This window comes from Cajanus cajan, chromosome 5 (genome assembly GCF_000230855.2).
Source record: "Cajanus cajan strain Asha chromosome 5, NIPB_CcT2T_4, whole genome shotgun sequence".
Taxonomy (NCBI): Eukaryota; Viridiplantae; Streptophyta; class Magnoliopsida; order Fabales; family Fabaceae; genus Cajanus; species Cajanus cajan.
Window position 1 is genome coordinate 70,110,875 of NC_138521.1, and position 23,052 is coordinate 70,133,926.

The following is a 23,052-nucleotide window of genomic DNA, read 5'->3' on the forward strand; positions in this document are numbered from 1 at the left end:
GGGTTTCTGTCGTCTTTTATAGTTCTATTTGAGAAGATAGAGTTAAGTGTGTGGGTGCGTGGCGTCACTTGGGTTTTGTTATTTCATGCATTAAAAAAATGAAATCATACATTTCAATGTTTTAAAGTGGATAATCAAACACACTTACAGATATTAATATATTGTAGTGATTATACATTTTTTATTTATGAAAAAATTTATTTAATAAAATATCATATGCTAGTATTTTATATTTGTTATGTGTGCCATTATATATTTTTTAATTATTATGTTTTTATCAGTAATTATGTGATGTGTGATATTTTGAAGTGTGGTTGAGAGACTTTGAGAATTAAAAAACTATAAATCTTTAAATATTTTAAAGGATTTCTCTAGTAAAAAAATTTAGTTTGACTCTATAGAGATAAATATATACACGGTTACAATGCTAGATAGACCGTTGAATCAAATCAGATTATATGAAACATGTACAATAGAATAGTATGTATTCGGAACCCGACACTAGGCCTGGGTGTAGGGAATCATATTATATAATAAACTGTATAATTAAATTAATATAAAAAGATAATAACTTATAAAATTAAATTTATAAATATAAAAAATGGAAAATATTATACTTATCATATTATATATATATATATATATATATATATATATATATATATATGATGAGGGATTCATTTATTTCAGGAGTAAGTCTACCTATATTTACTCTATTCAATAATTCATGTTTTATATCAAATTTTAATGATCCAACCGTTAAATTTAAAGTTTTTAATGTATAGATCAAATTTACAAATTCTTAAGAAAATTGAAAATTATTTGACACTTTGTTTCATTAATTCAAATCAATGTATAAAATGATTTTATGGTTATCCATCAATTTAAATTAATGAAATGAAGTATCAAATGATTTTCAAATTTTCTAAAAATTTGCAAATTTAATCTATGTATTAAGAATTTTAAATTTTACGGTTGGATCGTCAAAATTTGATGTAGAATATGAATTATTGAATGAAGTAAATCTAGATAGACTTATTCTTATAATAAACGGATCACTCATATACATATATATATATATATATATATATATACTCAACTACTTACTATATATTTAAAAAAGGACATCTACACGTATAAATTTGAAATATGAAATTTAAAGAATATATTATTCTTTTTAATTACTAAGATAAAGATGCTATTAGCGACAAGAGTAGAGCTAAGCTGAGGAAGATATATCACTACACACTAACGTTACCTTCAAGCAATTAAGATAATATTTTAATTAACATCAAATCAGATACATGCACCAATGGTTATGATTGATAATGTTAATTAAAAATTTTAATTTATTGTTTTAATAAATATCAAATTGATACAATTTGAAAAAAAATTATAAAATTATATTAAAAATAAAATTTGCAAAGTAAACGGATTCTGCATTCATTTCCAGCCACACGACTGGAAAGAAAATTAGTTTTTCTTATACGGGAATTATATACGATAGAATTATGTCAATTTTTAGGTTTAAAAAATTAATTAAATAGGTTCATTTCTAAATTTATAAAATATATTTAAAAAAATCATCACCAAGCTATGTGAAATTAAATTAAATTAATTCTCACTGGCGCACCCGGTTCATACGAAATGGTGGGATTATCATATAATGGTTTATTTTTTATTTACTTCCTCAAATTCAACGCAACCATGATAAGGATCGAAATGATTAAAATAAACTCGGGTCACCTTCATGATTTGGACACCTTTCTTATCTTATCTACTGCTATATATGTCTTATAGTGACGAGGATATTTTTTTAGCTAAAAAGTTTATTGATAATTAAAAATGTATAATACACATTGACGTTTGTGGCTAAAGTGATCCCAAAACCCCTATTGAATTTACCAGGAAAAAAAATGTATAATTTTTAGTTTGTGAAGGCTTGTAAAGTGATTATGTGGTCACATGGAGTGAACATATATTTTGGAGATGTAATTTAACTTGTTCGCGTGGATGTGTAATAGACTAATAGATTATGTGGCCACCTAGAAAGTTGAAGAGGAAAATGTGCATTTTAATCAATTATGTACTCACATCACCATTTCTATACGCCACGCGACTTTATTAGAATGAGACTTTAGAATTATAGCTTATGCGGCGTCATTCTCTCACAGTTTGGACATTAGATAGTGAAGTCAAATTTGAACTTATTCACCATAATCATTGATGTCTTACAAATTATAAACGATGACGTTTTAATCTTATATTATGATAGTGTTTTAATTATGTATTTTAATTTATAATATAAAATAAAATATTTACGTTACTTATAATTTTAGGGACAAAAATAATGATTCACGTGTACTTAACTGTCGTCAGCATATTCACCAAAAAATTAAAATAAAAAAAATGTCGTCTGCACAATGTACATTATTTACCGACCGCTAAACGTTGTTGGGCCAACCTCGTACCCAAAATATAAAATGGACTGACCTTGTGTAGTGTCCTATATTCTTTTGAAATTAGGCTGGGCTGGGCTGGTGTGGAGATGTGGACATTAAGTTTGACTAGGGCCTGCTTTAGAAATAATAGGTGTTGGACCAAACAATACACAGAATTAAAAACAATTGACATGTAACTTCGTTTGACTTTGGAGTTTGAGCTCATTCACATTGACCCAAGTGTCTAATAAAACCTTGGTACTTGAGATGAAGTAAAAATAGTAAGAAGAACTGTTTACACCAAGGGGAAAAAAGAACGCATTCCGCAATATATGATTGTAAAACACATATACAGACAAATACAAGAAAAAAAAAAGTATTTTCTCCCCTTGTCAGGGATGCTGTTTATTTTGCTACGAGAGGTATAAATATGAATCTCATTTAATGACTAATACATAGATATCTAATGTAATTCAAAATGAGCTACTGAAGCCAAATTTGTTACACGTGTTTATTTTGACTAACTTTTTTCACGTCTGTTTTCTACCTGATGAGTTTATAATCTATGCAGATACAGCTTTGCCCCCAGTGAGTTTTGACTCACCAAACAATCTTTGCCGGAAATCAGTGACCATTAGAGGAAGTCCCTCACGGAGGGACACAGAGGGTTGCCATCCAAGAAGCTCCTTCGCTTTGGAGATGTCTGGCTTCCTCTTATGTGGATCATCTTCTGTGTTTGGTCTAAACTCTATCTTCGCATTTGGGTCTATAGTCTCTTGTACCACCTGCACAACATTAATTTAACATAATATGCATTTATGTACATGCATGCACATTATGCTGACCACAGTTAAGTCACACAAAAATACATACAGTACCTGAGCCAATTCAAGCATGGTGAATTCACCAGGGTTGCCAAGATTGAAAGGACCAACATGCTCACCTTCCATCAACCGCATTAAGCCTTCAACCTGTCACGTAGAGCGTAAAAGAAAAAAAAAAGTTTGAAAAAAACTAAGTTTCTTATTGCTATTATTCCATATCGAACGTTTTCCGTTAAATCCATTGAAATTGAAATGAGAAAAAAAGTCAGAAATATTTAGCTTATTTAGTCTTTTGTTAAAAAGTGTACCATGCTTGCATCGCGAGAGGAATTCGTGATCATACGTTCTCATACCATACTCTCCTCCAATAAGACAAACTGATATTAATATTCAATTTTTATATGAATAAAACTTTACCAGGTCTGAGACATATTGAAAGCTTCTTGTCTGTTTTCCATCGCCATAAACAGTCAATGGCTCCTTCCTCAACGCCTGTATAGATTTAAAATTGTTGTCGTAATAAGTTGAAGGCACGAAAAAGTGTAGTGAGAGCAACAACAGCCAATAAATAAGCTCCGCAAAAGGAAAAGAATAAATAAATATAGAAAAGCAAGTGGCAGAGCATTACCTGAGCAACGAAGTTACTGACTACACGTCCATCATCAATGCACATTCTGGGCCCGTAAGTGTTGAAGATTCGAGCAATCCTCACCTGCACAACAGTTACGTCCAACCTCTTCATTTACATTTCTGCAACCACATTAAATACGAAAAACAAAAATGTGATGGATTGTGAAGAACAACCTCAATACCCGCGCCTCTGTGATAGTCCATAGCCAAAGTCTCTGCAGTACGCTTGCCCTCGTCATAACAACTCCTGACGCCTACAACATGTGAAGTTTGTAGTGTGAGTGTGAAAAAAGAAGAAGAAGAAAAGTGGAGGAATAGAGAAAGAGTAATGCATGATTACCGATGGGGTTAACGTTGCCCCAGTAGGTCTCAGCCTGAGGGTGCTGAAGGGGATCACCGTAGACCTCACTGGTGCTTGTCAACAAAAAACGTGCACCTATTCTCTTAGCCAATCCGAGCATGTTGAGCGTGCCAACGACATTGGTCTTGTGGAATGGAAAGGAAGATAAGAATGAAGGATATTCCAATAATAAGAATTATATGAATATGAAGAAAATGATAAATAAAGTTAAGAATGAAGGATATGATGGTCTTGACGGGGTTGAACTTGTAATGGACAGGGGAAGCGGGGCAGGCCAAGTGGTAGATCTGGTCAACCTCGAGAAGGATGGGTTCAACGACGTCGTGTCGAATGAGTTCGAAGTTGGGGTTCCCCATGTGGTGCAGCACGTTCTCTTTCCTTCCCGTGAAGAAGTTATCCACCACGATCACGCTATCGCCTCTTTCCATCAAACGGTCCACCAGATGGCTTCCAACGAAACCCGCTCCACCCGTCACCAGGATCCTCTTCTGCTTTCTGCTCTTCACTCCCAGAGGAACCCTTCCCTTCTTCTCCGACGACGCTCCTTCCAACAGCACGCGCCGAGTCGGCAGAGCCAACTCCGTTTCCAGGAAGGACTCGTGGGGGGCGGCCACTAGGGACCCAGAAGGGAGGAGGTGGAAGAACACGCTGGCGATGGCCACCCCCACCAGCAGGAACGGCAGGCGCTGTCGGATTGGGTTCATCGGCGTGGCTGAACCGGAACTGCGATTGGGGGGTTCTGGTGTCTGCGTTGTTCTGTGAATGAGCTCTGAGGTCATCTTCTTTCTCTCTCTCTCTCACTGACAAATGACAATGTGAATGAATTGTGATGGAGATGGTGTCAAGTTTATTTGTGATGCATGAAAATTGGCTTTATAATCGCTTCAACGTGCATGCGCGGAATTCCTGCCTTGTCTCTCTTCATTTGCAAATTTGAGGTTTCCATTTCCCCCTTTTTTTGCTCTCCTTTTTTAGCATAAGCAAGTCCACGACCAGTTTCTTCATACTTGGGCACTTGGCACATTCCCATACGCTGCTCAAAAGTTTCTGTATTCTCAAGACTCACACATGCATCTCTACGTCATGTCTTCACCATGCTCATGCTGCATGTATTATTCCTTCTACTTTATTTCAGATTTAAGATATACTACGTACTATGCATTCTTTTTATCACATTACTTTATTTATCTTTAATATTATTGGTTATAATAAGATAACACTATTGGTTATAGTTCATTTTATTGTGCTAAAAATAGTTTATTAATGTTATATATACATATATGATTTTGTTATGTCATCGGGCTAAATTCCCCTAATTAAAAAACATGTTTAAAAAAGTATATATTTTTTACAATAAAAAAAATTTATATCATGATTAATTGATAATATCTAGTGTTATATGAAACATTCTATCACTTATAGTTAATTACAAAATTTATTCTAACAATATTTGCACATAAATTATGTTGATTTTTTGTTTGTCATTGTTTTTTTCTTGAAGTTGAAAGTCCAATCTGATTATTTTTTAAATCATATTGCATTACTCATAATTTAATGCTTAAATAATAATATAATAAATAATAAACAAATATTGTAAAGTAAACAAATAATAAATTTAATACTTTTCTCTTAAATTTTTTATCATACTACCATTGGAAGAGGCATTATCCAATGTCAGAGGAAATATTTTTCCATCTATCCCCCACTCCTTAGGAGTTTTAAGTAATTTTTTTAGATAATTCTAACTGGATATATGAATTATCCATTTTACAAAATGAAAGCAACTTATTGTTTGGCCCCTGGTTTAAATCAATATAATGAATGATTAGAATCATATATCATTTGGTGGTTATAGATGTCCATATATCAAAAGTCAAACATATTCTATCTAGAATAATAGTTAATATATTGTTTAATTTTTCCTATTCAATTAAAAACACTTTATTACAAATGACTAACCCTAATTCTAAACTTATAAGTACAAGCAAATAAAAAGAAAGATTATTTTGTAAATTAATGTTAATTTATATTATTTTAATTATTAGTTTAATGGGCCAGCTTATCAGCTTGTGGATCAATCTGACCTGAAATCATTTCACTTATCAAAGTTAGAAAGTTAAGGCAAAATAACCTAATTTTATTTACGTCATCTTTTTTAATATTTAGTCTAACTTTATTTTTGAATTGATCAAATCCAAATTAATATATATATATATATATATATATATATATATATATATATATATATATATATATATATATATATATATCCACCTATAGTAATATTTGATATATATTTTAAGAGAGAATAAAATACATATCCAACATGCATGAAAGCAAATGCATTCAGTTAAATAAAAACATATATTAAGAAAATACTTGTAGACAATAGTCTTGATATAGTTCAAATCTAGATTAGATGGGTAAAATATACGTATGAAATGTAATACTAAGTCTCATTATAAATATATTTTTAATTTTTTAAATTTATAGTAAATTTATTGGTAGTTTCTCAAATTTAAAATTAATTTTTTTAATTTCTGTAATTTTTTTTTAAAAAATATTTTAATCTTTATAGTTAAATTTTGTTAAAAAATTTATCAAATATTATCGTATAAAATTTATTTATTAGTGTTTCTGTTACCGAAAATATTACAAAATTTTATTATTTTTTTAATATCATAATAAGTCATTATGATATTTAGTTTAATTTGATTTCGTATTTTTTATTGCAAATATGAAAACATTATTACATTTATCAATGTTATTATGATAGTTGATATTTAATTTGATTTCTTATATTTAAATTTTGTTAGAGAGTCTGTCAAATATTATTATATAAAATATACCTATTGACGTTTTTATTAGTGAAAACATTATATTGAACCCAGTTAATGGTGTATAATTATCTCAATTTATTTTCTTAGATATATTATTGATGATTTGAGGGACTAAAAATAAGATTTTAAAAAATTACAGGACTAAAAATAATAACTTTAAATTTAAGAAAACAAAAATAAATTTATCATAAATTCAAGAGATTAAAAATATATTCAAACATTTTTTATATAACATTTTCCAAAATATGCTTATTACAAATTAAAGTTTAAGATCTCTTACGCTTCCTTAGATATTTAAAACATTGTAAATAAGAAGTATGAAATGAATTTAACTCCCTAACATGATGCCTAAGGTATTTAAAAAAAAAAATTATTACGACGTTATAAAACATTGTAAATAAGAAGTATGAAATGAATTTAACTCCCTAACATGATGCCTAAGGTATTTAAAAAAAAAATTATTACGACGTTTTAGAATAGTGATCAATATTTTTAAAATTGGATCAATCATCAAATCGATGAAAATATTGATTCAAAATTTAATGGCTTAATTGTAGTTGAATTATAGTCAAATTAATATTAATAAAATAATAATAATATTTAAATAATATGTAAACAATATTACATAAACACAATATCATACTTTTTATTTTTTAAAAATAAAATAAAATATCTTTTATTTTTTTATTTATATTTTTAAGATGCATGTAAAAGTCTAAATACAATATTTAAATTTTAATGTTGATAAAATATAACAATATAAATTAACAATTTTGCATTTATAGTAGAAAATCTCAAACTAATGTAATATAAAATATAAAACATCATGCTATATAAAATTATAAATTAATATAAATGCATAAATTATATCTTTATAAAAATTATTAAAAAAAACAAATAACATAATTTATTCTAATTTATAATTTTAGATATATATATATATATATTTATATATATATATATATATATATATTTATCAACAAAAATATTTGAAAAGGACTAATTCAACTTAGTTTTCTAGACTAGTTTTTAATTATTTTTACTGATTTTACAGCAGTTCATTCATTTTCTAACTGACTTTTTTAAATCCTAATTTTATGATTCTTTGGAAGTGATTGGACATATATGATTTACTAATTCCATGTGTGTTTTATAAATCCGACACATTGAGTGTTAGTCTGGTTCAATAATTATAGTTTTGATTGGTTTGAAGTTTTAACTGTTGGAGTTAAAGTTGAAGTGGGCCATGTGTTGGTTTTACTTATGGGCCAAGTGTGCATTGTATGGGCTGGTTCCGTCGGCCCACACGAAATGTGATATTAATTTGCAATGGGTTGGCAGAAGGCAGGTAAAGGTAAAAAAAGAGAAGAAATAAATAGATATATAATAGAAGTAAGGGTCCATTGATTTAGAGAAGAAAAAATAGATTCATAGTCATAGTGTTGAGATTTGAGGTGGGTTGCGTAATGATAGCAGAGAGGGAACAGGGTGGAGGTGCGCCCCACGGGATCCTCCTGGCAGTAGTGGTAGCAATCGTGGTTGTAGTGCCCTTTCTAGTTGGGGATCAGGGCGAGGCCATCACACAGGCCATTTCGGACCTTCTAAGCCCATTGGGCCTCCTCCTTCTGCCCATCCTCCTACTTCTCACCATCCACTTCCTCTCCTCCGATCGCGCCTCCTTCGTCTCCGCCCTCTTCTCCACCGGCGAACCCGACACCATCCACCGCGTCACCGGCTCCCCCGTCGGCGTCGCGCTCTTCCTCATCCTCATTCTCTTCCTCTTGTACAACCGCGTCACTATCTTCGGCGGCGACGACGGAGATGACTGATTTATACTTTCTCCATCTCCCCTCTTCTACATGTACCTATTATTGTTATTATTATTGAAGCCATAAGTTATTGCATGTCATTTGGTTCCACTTCAATTCAATTGCTTTATTTTTGCATTTCAATTTCAGTCAAGTAATTGATGTTGTTTTTTCTTCTGTTCTTGGTGGATCATGTTAGGGTTTCTTTAAATTTGAAAAGAAAAGCGTGTTAATTGGAAAATGAAAAAGCTTAACGTACAAGATTTGAATTTGAAGTGGGTGTTTTGTCGGTGCCGTGGCTTTCGCTTACTTTCGCGTGATCAGGCTGCGCTGACCCTTACTGCAATCCTATTACTTTCCACGAATCTATGCTTAACGCGTGTGCTCTGTGGTCCCTTTCTTCAGCATTTTATTTTTTTTGTTGGTCTTGAAATCAAATTTTGAAAATGGAACCTGGCCTTTAGTGTGTGTGTGGTAAAAACTAAAAAGAAACAGATTGGAATATACAGCTTTGAATTTTGTGGAAAATTGAAAGTAAATATCTGGGACACACAACATATTGGACTGGCTACCAGGAGAGAATATTTCGGCTTGTCCCACTCCCACGCTCAAGATCTATTTAACGCTTGATCCTAGACATTGGAACGTCGAGACAGGTCCTATTCTATGAATAATTCAAGAGAAATTGTATTTTTAAAATGTGTTTGTACAATACTTTTAAAAAAAAGAGAGAGATGTATATATTCTATTTTTCTGTACAGTAACAATAAACCTATTTGGAAAGATCGCTGGAAGTTGTTAGAGTCGCTTAATTGATAGGAGTTTTAAGTAATATATACATGTTCTTAAGTACTAGAGAGTAAAGAATTAAGGATTATTACATTGACTTGACATGAATTAAATGCGAAAATTGCAAGCCTAGCCCTGCGGGAACCTCTTTATAGTAAGTTTTAAATATTTTTCATAAATTTGATGTATAACTGGTTCCGTAGTAAGTGGAACTATAAACTAGCAGACATCTCCTTTTCAATCAACTTTCGTTATGAAATAGAGACACTGATTCAAGATATGGGTGTAGGATTCATCTGTGCCGTAGCGTCACATGAAGTATTTAGTGACAAGGGACAATGTGAATCTTGCTCATGCAAAGATCCACAAAAGATGCTGACAAGTGTCAGTGTCTTCTTCCCATCTCAATGGTTACTGCATTTACAATGCTCCTAATAACTTGGTTCATCAACGGCTCTTGCTTTTAAACCAAAACCCTTATAACAATGGATGATTGCATTCATGGTTTGGTCCCTCAATGTACTTTGATCTTCATGTTTTTGTGCCAAAACTCCTTGTTAAAGGACTGATTTTTGTAATTATTGACATTGTGAAATAAATCAGATGGCAAGTGAATGATTTCCACCTTGTAAAACTCCCCATGTGAAAACACGGATGGTTACTTTTAAGATGTGTTTGGTCTGACTACAAAGATTGGAAAAGAATATGAATTTGTTTGATTAAAATTTTTAATAAAAATTTATTTAAAAAATGCAAAATAAAACAATTTTTTATAAGTGAAAATTGAATTATTACACATCAAATTTTGAAAAATCTAATTCTATATAACTTGAAATACATATGTTTAATTTATTTTTTATATTTTAATTTTCTTTTCTTATAAGTATTTGTTGAAAAAATTAACCAAAGAAAGTGTATGTTAGTTTCTTTCTCTCTTGGACAGAACTAAAAATATATATTTAGATTACAATTTGCGAAGTTAAGTTCATTTTGCTTTAGATTGAATAGATATTTAGGATAGAACTACAATGAGTTTGATGGATTAAGAGACCGACAAATAAGTTGGTACAACTTTTTGAGTTTTAAATGTTCGATCAAGTGAGTAAAAAGAAAACCAAACCAAACATACTCTTGAACATGAAAGTTTAGTAAAGACGCATTTAATTTTGTTACGATAGATTTTGAGAATGAAAATTATTATTCAAAAAGAAAAACAATTATAATTTTTCATTTAAAACTTCACTAAAAAATGTAGTAACATAAATACACATAAATGCTTCATTTCTTTGATTTTTCAATCAGCAACAATTTTATACTGTAGAATATATTCATTTTTTTTTACACCAGAATATATTCATTTTTAAAGATTCAAATCCTATAATATGATACTTGATAATACGTTACTAAAAAACTTGCACTTTCAAAATGCAACAATTTCTATTACCTACTTGGGCTTTTTAATATGGCAATAGAAGACTAGAATGATAGAATAAAAAATAATTTACACTTAAATCCAATTTGCAAAGGCATTAGGATGGGACATTATGTCACACAAGGGACAAATATACATTTGAGTAAATTTAATTTGAATACCCAACAAAAGATCCATTTTTTTTAAATGAACCAAAAACCTTTAAAACTATATAGCTAACAAACAGGAGAGGAATTAATGAAGAACATACACATGATCACTGAATAGGAGAAACCAAGTATCTTAACGGGGTACTCTTTTTCTACTTAGTATCTCTTGTTCTTTTAGTCGATGTTGGAATCTTGCCAAGCGAGCTTGAAGACTGACGAGACTAGCAGCTTTGCGAGAAAGCACAAAACTCAACTGGGTTACGTAGTTGTCAATAAGGCTTCCTGGCTGGTCCACTTCTGCCAGTAGTTTCATTTCCTAATAATCACAAGCAACACAAAATGAGCTCCAACAAACACAACTAGTCTACTAGAAGCAAGCTTTACGAAAATAATGGAAGTTGAAGGTTCTATGTCTCATCTATAATAATAAGTTTATACACGTGCTTTACTTGAAGGTTTGGTTTCATGGTGTCTTCAACATATTTAAGAATTAAAACTCATATTTTCTCTATAATCTCTGCAAACCAACTTCTTTATGTATTCTATAAATTTTTTAAAGTAAAGAAGCAAATTGACGCTTGTCAACTGCAATACAAAAACTCAAGCCCTGAAGTGACCTAACAAAAAGCAATCAGAAATTGAATTTCACAAGGTTAAGGAAAATATTGTTTAACTCACTTCGCGAACAATCTCCATTGTGTCCTCAATTTCTTTCCTATGAGCAGCAATCAGGGCTTCTTCCTCCTGCAGAAGTACAACCAATAAATTAAACAGATACTCGAAAGTGTTACAATAAACTTTTAAACTGCAAGACGGTAGGCTCCAAATATTTGACAAACCTCAAGTATTGCACTGATATTCACATCAGAAGAGGATTCTGTTTCAGACTGCCCCGATCCAGTGGTAACTGTGTTATAATTTCCTGTGCTCTGCTGCTTGGAGCTTGTGGTGAAATGATCAGAACCATTGACATCCCTTTTTGCCCAATTTACAGGTCTCTCAGATTTCTCCTCCTTAGTCCCTTTTCTTCGAGGGGGAGACACCCTTTGTACTTTCTCATCTGCATCATTTAGGGAATAAGAATTCATCTTTTGACTGGTAGAATCAGCGTAAGAATTCTTCACTTCAAACCTTTCCCTGTCCATTGGGGCAGACGCAAAGCTTTTTTCCTCTCGCCCATTTAAGGGGTAACTAGAAGAAAAACTCGATCGTTGTTTGTCAACATCAACAGTAGAGCTATACAACAAACTTTCCTTTTCAATAGCTTTCCTGCCCATGTCCATTGTTTTTACCTCTTGACGTTGCCCATTAAAATCTTCTGCACCAACACTAGCTGGAAGTGATGATGTGGATGAAACCTCTTTATTCGCAGGTGGTACTAGGTTTGGGGCCTGATCCTTTCTAGGATTTCCACTCTTGGATAGACTTTTAACTCTGTTCACATTAGGATGATACGGTTAATATCTGAAAACATGCATGTGCATGGAAAAAGTATACCCATATATGAACATAATTTTATGCTTAGTTTTTAGGGTTTAGGGAACACATACCGGTCTGCATATCTCAAGGTATTAAGAGTGTGTTCACAGGACCCAGCATTTGGGGATATACAAGAGATCATAACAGTTTTGGAATTTCCAACAAAGGAGTCACGGAGCACTTCTGTAAGCTTGCTACCACGAAAAGGTATATGGATCTGATCATTGTCCAAAGCACGAATGCATTCCTTCAAAGCCAAAAGGCTCTTATTGATTTCAGCACCTTCAATCCTGTAGTAATAATACATGACATGCCAAATGAGAAGAGATTGATTACTATATGACACGAAGCAGGGATGGAATAACCCAAGGAAGCAATGATCAACCAAACCATGTTTAAAGCAGTTATATGAAAATAAAATCATACTAGAAGTTAGACAACAAATAAACAAACAGTACAATTGGATATTTCACATTTTAAATAAGAAAAAGTACCTTGTCTGACGGTCATTGTCAGTAGTATCAGCACCTCTTTCACTTCCAGCAAGATCAATAAAAGAAATCTTCCCCACAACCTTCCCACTTTTTGCCTCATTTCCATCATTATTGTTCCGCTTGCTCTCTTTTACTTCATTGTGCCTCTTCACAACAAGTTGTAAGATAGCATGTGACCTGGAGGACTCCTCATTTGCACCAGTTGACCCTGTACTTCTTGCTGCATTCCCCTTTTCAATAAAATCTTTGACAATCTGTACATCAGAAACTTCAAATTCTTGCAGTCCAACAATACATACTTGCTGTCGTCCATCTTCTCTCATGCAGAGTTTCCTATTCACAGAGTAACAAACACAGCCACTCAGCAATCTATATCATTTAAGCGAATATAACATGCAAGTTGATGGCACTGAATAAAAAAGACATGAAATGCATATTAATTTGGACAGACATATTTGTACAATCCACAAAAGCCCAAATAAATAAATACATCGAATTCATTCTTGATATAGAATGAAGTTTGAGTTGCTTGGGAAAATTCTAAAGTAATACTCTTGACAGCCATGATTTGAAATAATTTTTTTAATATAATAGTTTAAACTCAATCCAGTTGCATGCATGACTATGACGTCCACAAGTCATGTTCTTAGAGGGACTTGTATAACACTAAGAACATGATGAATACTCATACTGCTTGATGCAAACATTATAAGTTTTGCAAAACTACTCCTGGGAATATGAACTTTGGAATATAGCATTCCCATGTTTGTTAAAAGCTTCAACAAAAAAAATAAATTCCCAAGCATAATTAATTCCCAGGAATGAGTAAACTTCATATACTGCTTTGCTTGTCTTTCATTGCCATGACAAGTATCATATATACATTCTGACTAGTGATTTCCATTCCAACTTTTATTTTTTCTTCTATCATTCGAACTTTGAAAAACATTCCTACGAATATTAAATCTTTACCAAGCATGTTTTTAGTTTACCCAGTACTGGGAATGTAATTACATATCTCGAAACAAACACCACCTAAAAACACAATCTTCTAGTTAAGACCCAGATCAAAAATACAAAGCATACATACCAAAGTTAAACTAATGCCTCAAGGACAAATAACCAACATACACAAACATACAAGAAAGAAATACCCACTTTCTGTCACTAAGAAGATCAAAAAGCTTTCCACCGTATATCTCAAAGTAGCTAAGCCACAATTTAAATCTCTGATTTCGATATACTGGCCGATGCAACTGTCTAACAAGGTCTTCTGCAGCTCTGAGCGGCAATGGTTGCATTGTGTATGTTTTTCCACTTCCTGAAAGTAAAACACTATTAGCATCACAATAATGAATGAAAGAGATGGGGTGTCAAACTGTCAATATGAGGATAAAGCATCAGCTGTGGAACACAAATGAACAAACTTATACGATGCCACCAATTAAAATTCTGCTCCATTGAAAAGGGCATTATATTGTAATAATATTATATCCCAAATAATGCAGTTTCATTCATTTTAAAGCTTCAATTATTGTGCAATTGCACCTGTCAATAGTACTAATATCATCTTCGTCTAGGCCAAGGTTATCAGTAGCCTCCAAATTACTGTCAACAACGACAGAGCCTTTTCTCATTAGGTGGAGTCAGCTACATAAATCAAATGACACCATATTGTGTATCATGTCCACGACCAAACTGTTAACCTCTAAATCCTTCTTACTGGTTTTGCTTATTTTTTTCAATCACCCTCTACCTCTACTGTTGAGGGCTTGAGGCTACCTTCCATCTGATCTACTCTCCAAACTGGTGCTTTTATGGATTTTCTTCATACATATCAAAGAACCTAAGGCAAGATTCAACCATTATTTCTACAATAGCCTCCAACTCTTGGCCAGAGTCCCTAATGAATATGCCATGATAAATTTTGAAATGTTAAATATATTGGCCCATCGTTCACAAAATGGACAGAAACAATACTACACAATACAAGAACTCAATCCCTATTGCCAATATATTCAGCCACAGACAATCAAGAACCATTCTGCAACTATTTACTAACAAACACAGAGAGAGAGAGCATATACAGAAAGAATATTGAAAAATGAAAAAGATTTGGAAAGTAAAATTTGGAAGGTGCTTATCATTTGGTATGGTTATGATATGAACAAGGAACAACAAATTTCTCACCTGTCTGACCATAAGCAAAACAAGTAGCTTTGGTTCTCTCAAAAATTGTAGGAATAATCGGTTCAACTGTGACTCGATATACCTGTTAATGCAAAGCAGCAACCATGCATTAGATTAACAACTCAAGACCAAGACAAAGGAAAGCACTCACTTTCATAAATACCAAAGCAAAACATATCAAATGATGAAGTTGTAACTACTGAAGAAAAATGGTTAATTAAAATAATAAACAGCAAAAAAATTCAGTATTTGATAGGGAGTTGCCTTACTTCATCATTTGTAACATTCTCATCAAGAACAGCGTCAAAACAAAACTCATGCTTCTCCACATAAGCCGTCAAATCAACCTTTTCATGACAACACCAACAATTAGATCTTTGAACACTAAGTAAAAAAAAATAACAAAATAATATAGAAACCAATATTGAATCATAAATAATTCAACCTTTGAACTCATAGATATAAATAGTAAATCAATAATTATAGTGTTCCATTACAACAAAACGAACCTTTAGTTTGGGTTCATGGACTGTCAAATATGCATTATCATATACAGTTACAATATCATCCTCCTTCTTAGCGAGCTCCTTCTTATTTAAAGGCCTTTTCCGTACCTAAGGCATATATTGAAAAGCCATTTTAAAAAAATAGCAGTGATAATCATAAATATCCCTTAAATGTTACTGAATCCAGACTCCAGAATTAAAATTACATGTTAATTCAAGAATGAAAAAGTTCAAAATGCTTTTGTGAAATAATATTTAGCAATGAATAATGAAAGATGCATTTTTCTCATAAGTTTGTTTTCCAGATGATGATTATTTTAGTTAATTCTTCTGCTAGTTTTGAAAGGAAAAAAAAAAAAAGATAACAAGGAGAATTGGGTGTCCTGCGACTCCTGCATGTTACTTGTTGTAATACTACAACATCAAAAGGACATATAATAGAATTCAAAAGCCCAATACGCACTTTCAACAACCTCAGCAATCGAAAATCATATCTTTCTACTTGTTTTAAAGTGCAAGCATGAAGTTATTCATATATATGTCTACGTTACTTGTCTCAAAAAAAATTCACGTACCACAACTTTAATCTTAGCAACATTATTTTCTCTTGTATTATTCTCTTTTTCATTTGTAGGTAAGAAAACCGATGCATCAGCATCTGCTTCTCTTTCCTGCTTTCTGCTAATTGGATTGAAATCATCTTCAAAAACTCTGGCGCCTCCAGGCATAAAGGGCGATGGCTCAAAGGGTTCTGAAATAACATGCTGAAAAGAGAAAAGAAATCAGAGACAATAAAACATGTGCATGCACAGATACTTGTACTGCAAAAGTAAGAAAGTTAAGGAAAATGCAGGCAATATGAGGGATCAATGAGAATAAACATGCAGAACCAAAATAAAACAAAGTTCAAACAGAATTACTGAGGGTAAGGTACAGATATTCAAACCCATGATTTTTGTGTAAATAGCTCCTTATATAACCAAGATTCTTAACCACCATCAAAACATTTTCATAAGATGGTATAAAAAATTGCTAAAATTTTCATGAAAATTATTAGTGACTAGCAGAAAGACGGGCACTGTCATACCTATCTGTCTGCATTTTTCATTTTTGGGTAAAAAATTAATTGATGGTGTTTACGCAGAATTTTCAAAACAACTCCAATATTAAGTGGGCTTCTTAAACAATTTAAAAATATTTTTTTTAATTGAGGGGGAAGTAACTGAGATTCATGAGTAGTTGTTGGTGCGTTCTGAGTTAAGGAGTAAAAAAAATCTTAAAAAGGTGTAAAACAAAGGGTATATTGCTTTTGTAGTTTTATTATAGTTACAGATAGTTTATAGATTATAGATATAGATTATACATTATAGAAGATAATGGGTTAATCTTCTTTGATACATGGGAGACAACTTTGCATGCAGAAGCAGAATATATTATTTGTGTAAAATGTAGAAAAAGGAATGAACAGGAAACAACCATATAGTGAATCATACCTCGGACAAAAGCTCTGTATCATCCATGGCATGAAGATCCAAAAGCCCAGCTCCAAAATCTCCCCTTAAGTCAGGAGAATAAAACCCATCTGATACAGCCACTCCACCTAAGTTTTGGGCAGTGGGAGTATATGGCTCCGAACCAGATTCCCCATTAAAGTTGAGGTTTCTCATTAACTTAAAAAGCCTCTGTTTTTCTTCTGCAGACTGTGCCCCGTAACCCTAAGACAATATCATGTTTATCTATGTCATCTCATAGACTACCATCATAAGCAACGATAGAGAAACTAAACAACACTTAGCACGTTCAAGTTCGGCCAATATAAAAACCACAATCAATGTAAGCTTCTAAAAAAATATAAAGGTAGGCCCAAAAATACTTCAAATACTCATACAACCTAGTGGTGCAAAATTTTAACAAAACAAAAATTTATCCAAAATTATAAATTTATGATACACAATAAATTAAACAGCCTTTCTCTAGTAAAGAGAATATAAGATTTTCACATAATAATACACAAATAACTTCAGCAGACAGAATAAAGGGAAAATAACAGAATATGCTAGTCAGCAGTAGTGAAACGAAAGAAGAAAAGGAGGGAAAAAAAGTGTACAGGTATCCATGATTATCTCTCAACCAACCAAATAATCGGCACAGAACGTCAAGCGATCAAATTACAACACGATATACAGTGCTAACATAAAAGAAATTGCAGGAGAGGATAAGAGAGAGAGAGAGAGAGGGGAAATTAATAAATTCACAATCCTTTAAGAAAGCGAACAATTAGCAAATAATTTAGAAACGAGAACCTAAAAGAGTTGTTATCAACGGGAGAGAGGCGGTAAATACCTGCATAAGAAGGTTGGGGAGGAGGCGTTGATCGATGCCAGTGGAAGCCAATGGAGAGGCCAGATGCTGCAAGCCGGCGGATTGCAACCACCGCGCCATGACGGCGTCGCCGGCATCGGTGGCCGGCCCTGCTGCATTGTGCAGGGATCCGGCGCCGGCGTGGTCATACAGAGCAGTGGCGGCAGCATTGCTCTGCTGCATCTGGCCACCCATGTGGCGCTGCGACCGTCTTTGGGGCGCCAATTTTCAAGATCTGTTTACACACGCTTCGCACAAACACGCACGTTGGAATTCGAATTCGAAAACCGTCGTCATCACAATCACAATCACAATCACAATCACAATCACAAACAAAGTGCCTTAAAAAGAGAAGAGTACTTACGATGAGGAGAGAATTCGAATCCGAAGAAGAACATGAAAGTGCGGGGGGAGAAAACGGAATCCAAAATCGGCGAACAGTGAATCGAGTTATCGAGGAATGATGAATGCGGCGAGGGAGAGGAGAATGGAGATCCGCGCCGCGAAACGGTAATTGGCAATGAGGGATTGCGATTCAGATCTGAAAGCGGTGGAAAATAGGAATAGGAAAACGAAAAGGAAACCTGGAAACGATGGGAGAGCGTTGCTTCTAATTCCCTCTTTTCTTGTTGTCGTGTGTGAGTGAAGAAAATGGAATGATAGCGGAAGAGGAGAGACTAGAGAGAGAAAAACAATACAAGTAGGCCTCCATCAATCATCAAATGATACACTTCCACAAAAACAAACATATACGTCAATGGAAATTTTTTCAGATAATATTCAAATACTAAAATAATATTATTATTTTTTCAAATATTATTAAAACGGCTACCACGAAATCAAGTCTTTTCATAAAGACTAATATATCCTCCTGCACTGCACTCCTAAAAAAATTTTTTAAAAAATTTCACCCAACAATAAATACAAACAAACATGCATTTGTCCTTTGGAGTAAAAGGATAATTGGACTCTCAAGTGAGATCTGACTTCAAAGTTCAAATGTAGTGAAAAAGAAAAAATCTAGTAAATTTTGATAGAAATTAAGCCGAAACAAGAACAAAGAAACGGGGGAAAGGACACGATCGAGCAGACTGTACGTAACATAGGATTCTTAATTTAATTATTTCTTCCGATGCATGCATTTTGCAATTTTGGCGTGTTTCTTTCGTATTAGACTGAATTTTTCATTGAAGATCTTTTAACAGACCAACATAAAATATATATATTGCGTGAATGGCATAATACATCTAATTGTTAACCATGTAATGGACTTATAAAGCCCTTCTTCTTGAGCCTTGAGGGGACCAATCGCCCAATCCATGACACGTGCGTTTTTTTACCTACTCAAATTTCGATCATAGAATACTTTATAATTTTTGTTCTTCATGTTTAAATTATTTGTTAAATTTTAGTGGTGTTCATGAATATAGGATAAAGATATGGTGAATTAATGTAACAAGTTGAAGAATCAAAATTGATATTAATTATTTCATTAGGAGTGTTGAGAATAGTTTAACAACATGCATGTAAAGTCTATTTTTCCCCTGAATTTATATATATTATTGTAATTAGTGTGTTTCGCTTCCGGTGATATTCCAAGATATCTACATAAAACTTTGATCCTTTGGATTAGCTATGAGACTAATCATTGATCGAAGCTTAGTCATTTTGTTGAGTTCTACTAGATCAAGACATATACTCTTAGTATCACAAATTTAATTTGAACTTGATGATATATTTATAAAAATCATGCGAGTACAAATGGAAGAAAGAAGTGCATTGGATGTATTAGATCATATACCCGTAGGTTTCATACCTGGTTACCATCGAAGGATTTTCCAATAGATTGCTGCAAAGGTAAGGCTGCAGAGTCCAAATGTCAAGACTAAAAATTTGTCATCTCAAATTAATTACTTCCTTTGAATAGGTTCATTTGGCAAAGTCATGCCTCGTCAAACAACATTTTAACCATTTGTATGACGGACAAGGGACCCATATGATAGATATTTCAAATACTACGATATAATAGTATGATTGTCACAAAGCATTAGACCATACCTAAAATTATGATCACAACATTGTATTGCTAATTAATTAACAATAACACTATCATGTCGCCTTCGTGTGAGTAGCCTACTTTCATCATCTTCTATACTCATTTGGAGGTCAACTAGAAACCAATTAAACCGATATAAAATCACAATGGAAGCTTTTTTCCCCTTTTTTTTAATAAATAAAACGTGTGTTTATTTTTAACATGAAAAATGTACTATTTTTTAAAATCTTTATTTAATTCCAAATAAAGAAATAAAAAATGGTCGGTCGAGGGATTATTTTGGCCTCGTAGTGAGTTGTGACCTATTTTTTTTTTTTTTTAAAAATGAAAATCCTTTTCAAATCATACCTAACATGTCATATCTTGGGGTTCAATTCTTTTTGAACAAAAGTCTTTGCTTTGGCTTGAAGCATGAGAGGTTTGAGATGCAACATTAATTTGAACTAAAGGTTAATTTATTTTGATTTTAATTCTTCAACTTTACATCCTTTGTAAATATACATGGCATTTTCAGTAATCGAAGTTGATAACATGGCTCTTATAAATATAATGTAATGTAGAGCCTCTCTTACGTCTTTTTTTGGTGCACATCTCTTGCAACTTTCCATTATTTCACGTGACTTTGTCGATAACCTCATCTCGTTATCACGTTAATGAATCCACCGGATGCTACTCATTTCATGAATTATTTGAAAAGGATCATAGCGTATAGAATATGATTCTTAATTCATTCTCTATCTAATTAAGTTTGTTAAGATATTTAATTTTCTGGTACATGTGTATGCCAATAAATATACCTTTTATTTTTGGAGGGTTTATACTTCGGTTACAAACATAAAATCAACAGCAAATTGAGACTTTAAGGGTGTTTATTTAATCATGTTTATTTCGAAGAGCTTGTTTTAATTGTATAATAAATTAGATAAATAAGGTGAATCTATTTTTTTCTCTTCACTACATCTATTTTCTATCGCCCTGTGGAAGTGATATGTTCGAGTCAAATGAATTAATTATTTCATATATAAAACAAATTAAGTTTTATAAAGTTAAAAATATTTTATATATGATGTTGGATCTTCGGCCATTCATTTAAATTGTTAAAACTTAAAATAACTTTGTGCACTCATTGTAAAAAAAAATTCAATTACTTGATCTTCAAAAAAAATATTTTGGTTACAATTCTAAAAATTTCTTTTTATAAATTAAAATAATTATCTTGAACAAAATTATTTTAGAGATTATCTTTTTTACCAAAATATTTGTAGCTGTTCTTTTTCTTCTTCAATTAAATAATTTTTAAGAATTTTTCTTAACTACTCATTTAATTTCTTTTACTTTATCATTTTGATTTTTGTTTTTGAATTATATTTTAATATTTTAAAAAAGTTTATTAATATTTAAAAATAACATTATATCACAATATCAATTATTTATCCATAAATCTAAAATATATATTATAGGATAAAAATATGTATTTATTATAATTATAATATAATTTATTTATTCATTATGAATTATAGTTATATAAATTAAATTTTTTTTGATCATATGCTTTATACATATTAAAATACTAGTTAATTATAAAAACTAGTAACATTATAAATTTGTTATTTTTTTTTTATTACATAAGAGTCAAAGCAGAAAAGAAACAAAAGCCAGAAAAAATAGAAAGCAAAAATATAATTCTCCTGGCTAGCTATGTCTAGCCAAACTATCTACGAAGCACACATGTTCCTGTAGTATCCTTCCTGAGAAGCTCTTCCAAGATCACCAAACCTTCCGATGATACCGCACCTTTTATAGCCAAAAAATCTGCACAGAAATTTTCCTCGTAGGATATGTATCACTTGATAGGTCCAATGTCTTGATATTAGCTCTTTAATCTTGTCCAACAATACAGCATACTTATCATAAATTTGTTATTTATTACTGAAGTATTTATAATATATATATATATATATATATCAAATATTTAAAATTATTTTGACAATAACATTTTAAGCAAAAAATGCTTTAAGATGATCAACAACTGTTTCAAATTTTCGCCCAACAAAAAATATAAATTATATAAATTTTCCCGTGTTGGAATAATGTTGTGAATTTAAGTGCACGTATATTTTGGTTCTTCACATCAAATTAAGTGAAAGATGTAAAAGCTATGGTTTTTTATTTATTTATTTTTTTTAGTAAAAGCTGTGGCTATGAATAATAGCTTTGGGTTGGACGTGGATCTGTATGGTGTACAACGTGTAACCAAAGAGCCACTTCCTGCATTAGGCAAAATATATTTAAGTAGTATTTATATATTAATAAATATACTTATATATCTATCTCTCTCTCTATCTATATATATATATATGGATGTATTTAGTTAATTTTTGAAAGTGAAAAAAATATTATTAAATCTTATTCTAAATTGTTACAATTATAACACACAAGTTATATAATTTTTTTTTAATTTCATGACTTTCTTAAATTGTTATATGACATATATAAAAATAACTCTTACTAAATATGTCCTTATAAAATATATATATATATATATATATATATATATATATATATATATATATATATATATATATATATGCACAAACTAAATATTATATTTGTTATTTTGTGATTCAATTAGTGTGAAATCACAATTTAATGTGAACTTTCTTAAATAAAAAAAATCCAAATTAACTTAAAA

At 31.7% G+C, this 23,052-nt stretch overlaps 3 protein-coding genes across 4 annotated transcripts; 1 reads left to right on the forward strand and 2 right to left on the reverse strand.

The window, feature by feature from the left end:
* Nucleotides 1-2,747: 2,747 nt before the first annotated feature.
* On the reverse strand, nt 2,748-5,119 carry LOC109807398 (UDP-glucuronic acid decarboxylase 2). The gene is made up of 7 exons (XM_083075857.1): nt 4,480-5,119; nt 4,236-4,382; nt 4,070-4,149; nt 3,894-3,977; nt 3,683-3,757; nt 3,320-3,412; nt 2,748-3,226 (listed from the first exon to the last, which is right to left on the reverse strand). The coding sequence occupies exons 1-7, from the start codon at nt 5,033-5,035 to the stop codon at nt 3,005-3,007; spliced, it is 1,257 nt and encodes a 418-aa protein (XP_082931983.1). The 5' UTR covers nt 5,036-5,119; the 3' UTR covers nt 2,748-3,004.
* A 3,349-nt stretch (nt 5,120-8,468) lies between these two features.
* LOC109809419 (uncharacterized) lies at nt 8,469-9,005 on the forward strand. The gene has a single exon (XM_020372728.3). The coding sequence runs from the start codon at nt 8,563-8,565 to the stop codon at nt 8,923-8,925; it is 363 nt and encodes a 120-aa protein (XP_020228317.1). The 5' UTR covers nt 8,469-8,562; the 3' UTR covers nt 8,926-9,005.
* Nucleotides 9,006-11,175: 2,170 nt separating this feature from the next.
* Nucleotides 11,176-19,036, reverse strand: LOC109807984 (kinesin-like protein KIN-13A). Of its 2 annotated transcripts, none has more exons than XM_020370760.3 (13): nt 18,669-19,036; nt 18,287-18,539; nt 17,437-17,658; nt 16,519-16,707; nt 15,947-16,051; nt 15,707-15,784; nt 15,438-15,519; nt 14,406-14,568; nt 13,248-13,580; nt 12,825-13,043; nt 12,114-12,708; nt 11,953-12,018; nt 11,176-11,590 (listed from the first exon to the last, which is right to left on the reverse strand). In XM_020370760.3, the coding sequence occupies exons 2-13, from the start codon at nt 18,497-18,499 to the stop codon at nt 11,408-11,410; spliced, it is 2,448 nt and encodes an 815-aa protein (XP_020226349.1). In that variant the 5' UTR covers nt 18,500-18,539; nt 18,669-19,036; the 3' UTR covers nt 11,176-11,407. The 2 variants fall into 2 exon arrangements, with proteins under 2 accessions (XP_020226349.1, XP_020226348.1); XM_020370759.3 differs by having other exon boundaries at nt 18,287-18,552; nt 18,669-19,035.
* Between the last annotated feature and the right edge of the window lie 4,016 nt (nt 19,037-23,052).

What these genes read in the sequence shown, in the direction of transcription:
- LOC109807398 (XM_083075857.1), bottom strand. Translation starts at nt 5,035, where the DNA reads ATGACCTCAGAGCTCATTCACAGAACAACGCAGACACCAGAACCCCCC. An exon ending in CAACCCCGTCAAGACCATCA is followed by an intron (nt 4,383 to 4,479) that starts TATCCTTCATTC and finishes TTCCATTCCACA; the next exon opens with AGACCAATGTCGTTGGCACG. An exon ending in TCAGTAACTTCGTTGCTCAG is followed by an intron (nt 3,758 to 3,893) that starts GTAATGCTCTGC and finishes AAATCTATACAG; the next exon opens with GCGTTGAGGAAGGAGCCATT.
- LOC109809419 (XM_020372728.3), top strand. Translation starts at nt 8,563, where the DNA reads ATGATAGCAGAGAGGGAACAGGGTGGAGGTGCGCCCCACGGGATCCTC.
- LOC109807984 (XM_020370760.3), bottom strand. Translation starts at nt 18,499, where the DNA reads ATGGGTGGCCAGATGCAGCAGAGCAATGCTGCCGCCACTGCTCTGTAT. An exon ending in TCCATGAACCCAAACTAAAG is followed by an intron (nt 15,785 to 15,946) that starts GTTCGTTTTGTT and finishes TGTCATGAAAAG; the next exon opens with GTTGATTTGACGGCTTATGT. An exon ending in AGAATGTTACAAATGATGAA is followed by an intron (nt 15,520 to 15,706) that starts GTAAGGCAACTC and finishes TTGCATTAACAG; the next exon opens with GTATATCGAGTCACAGTTGA.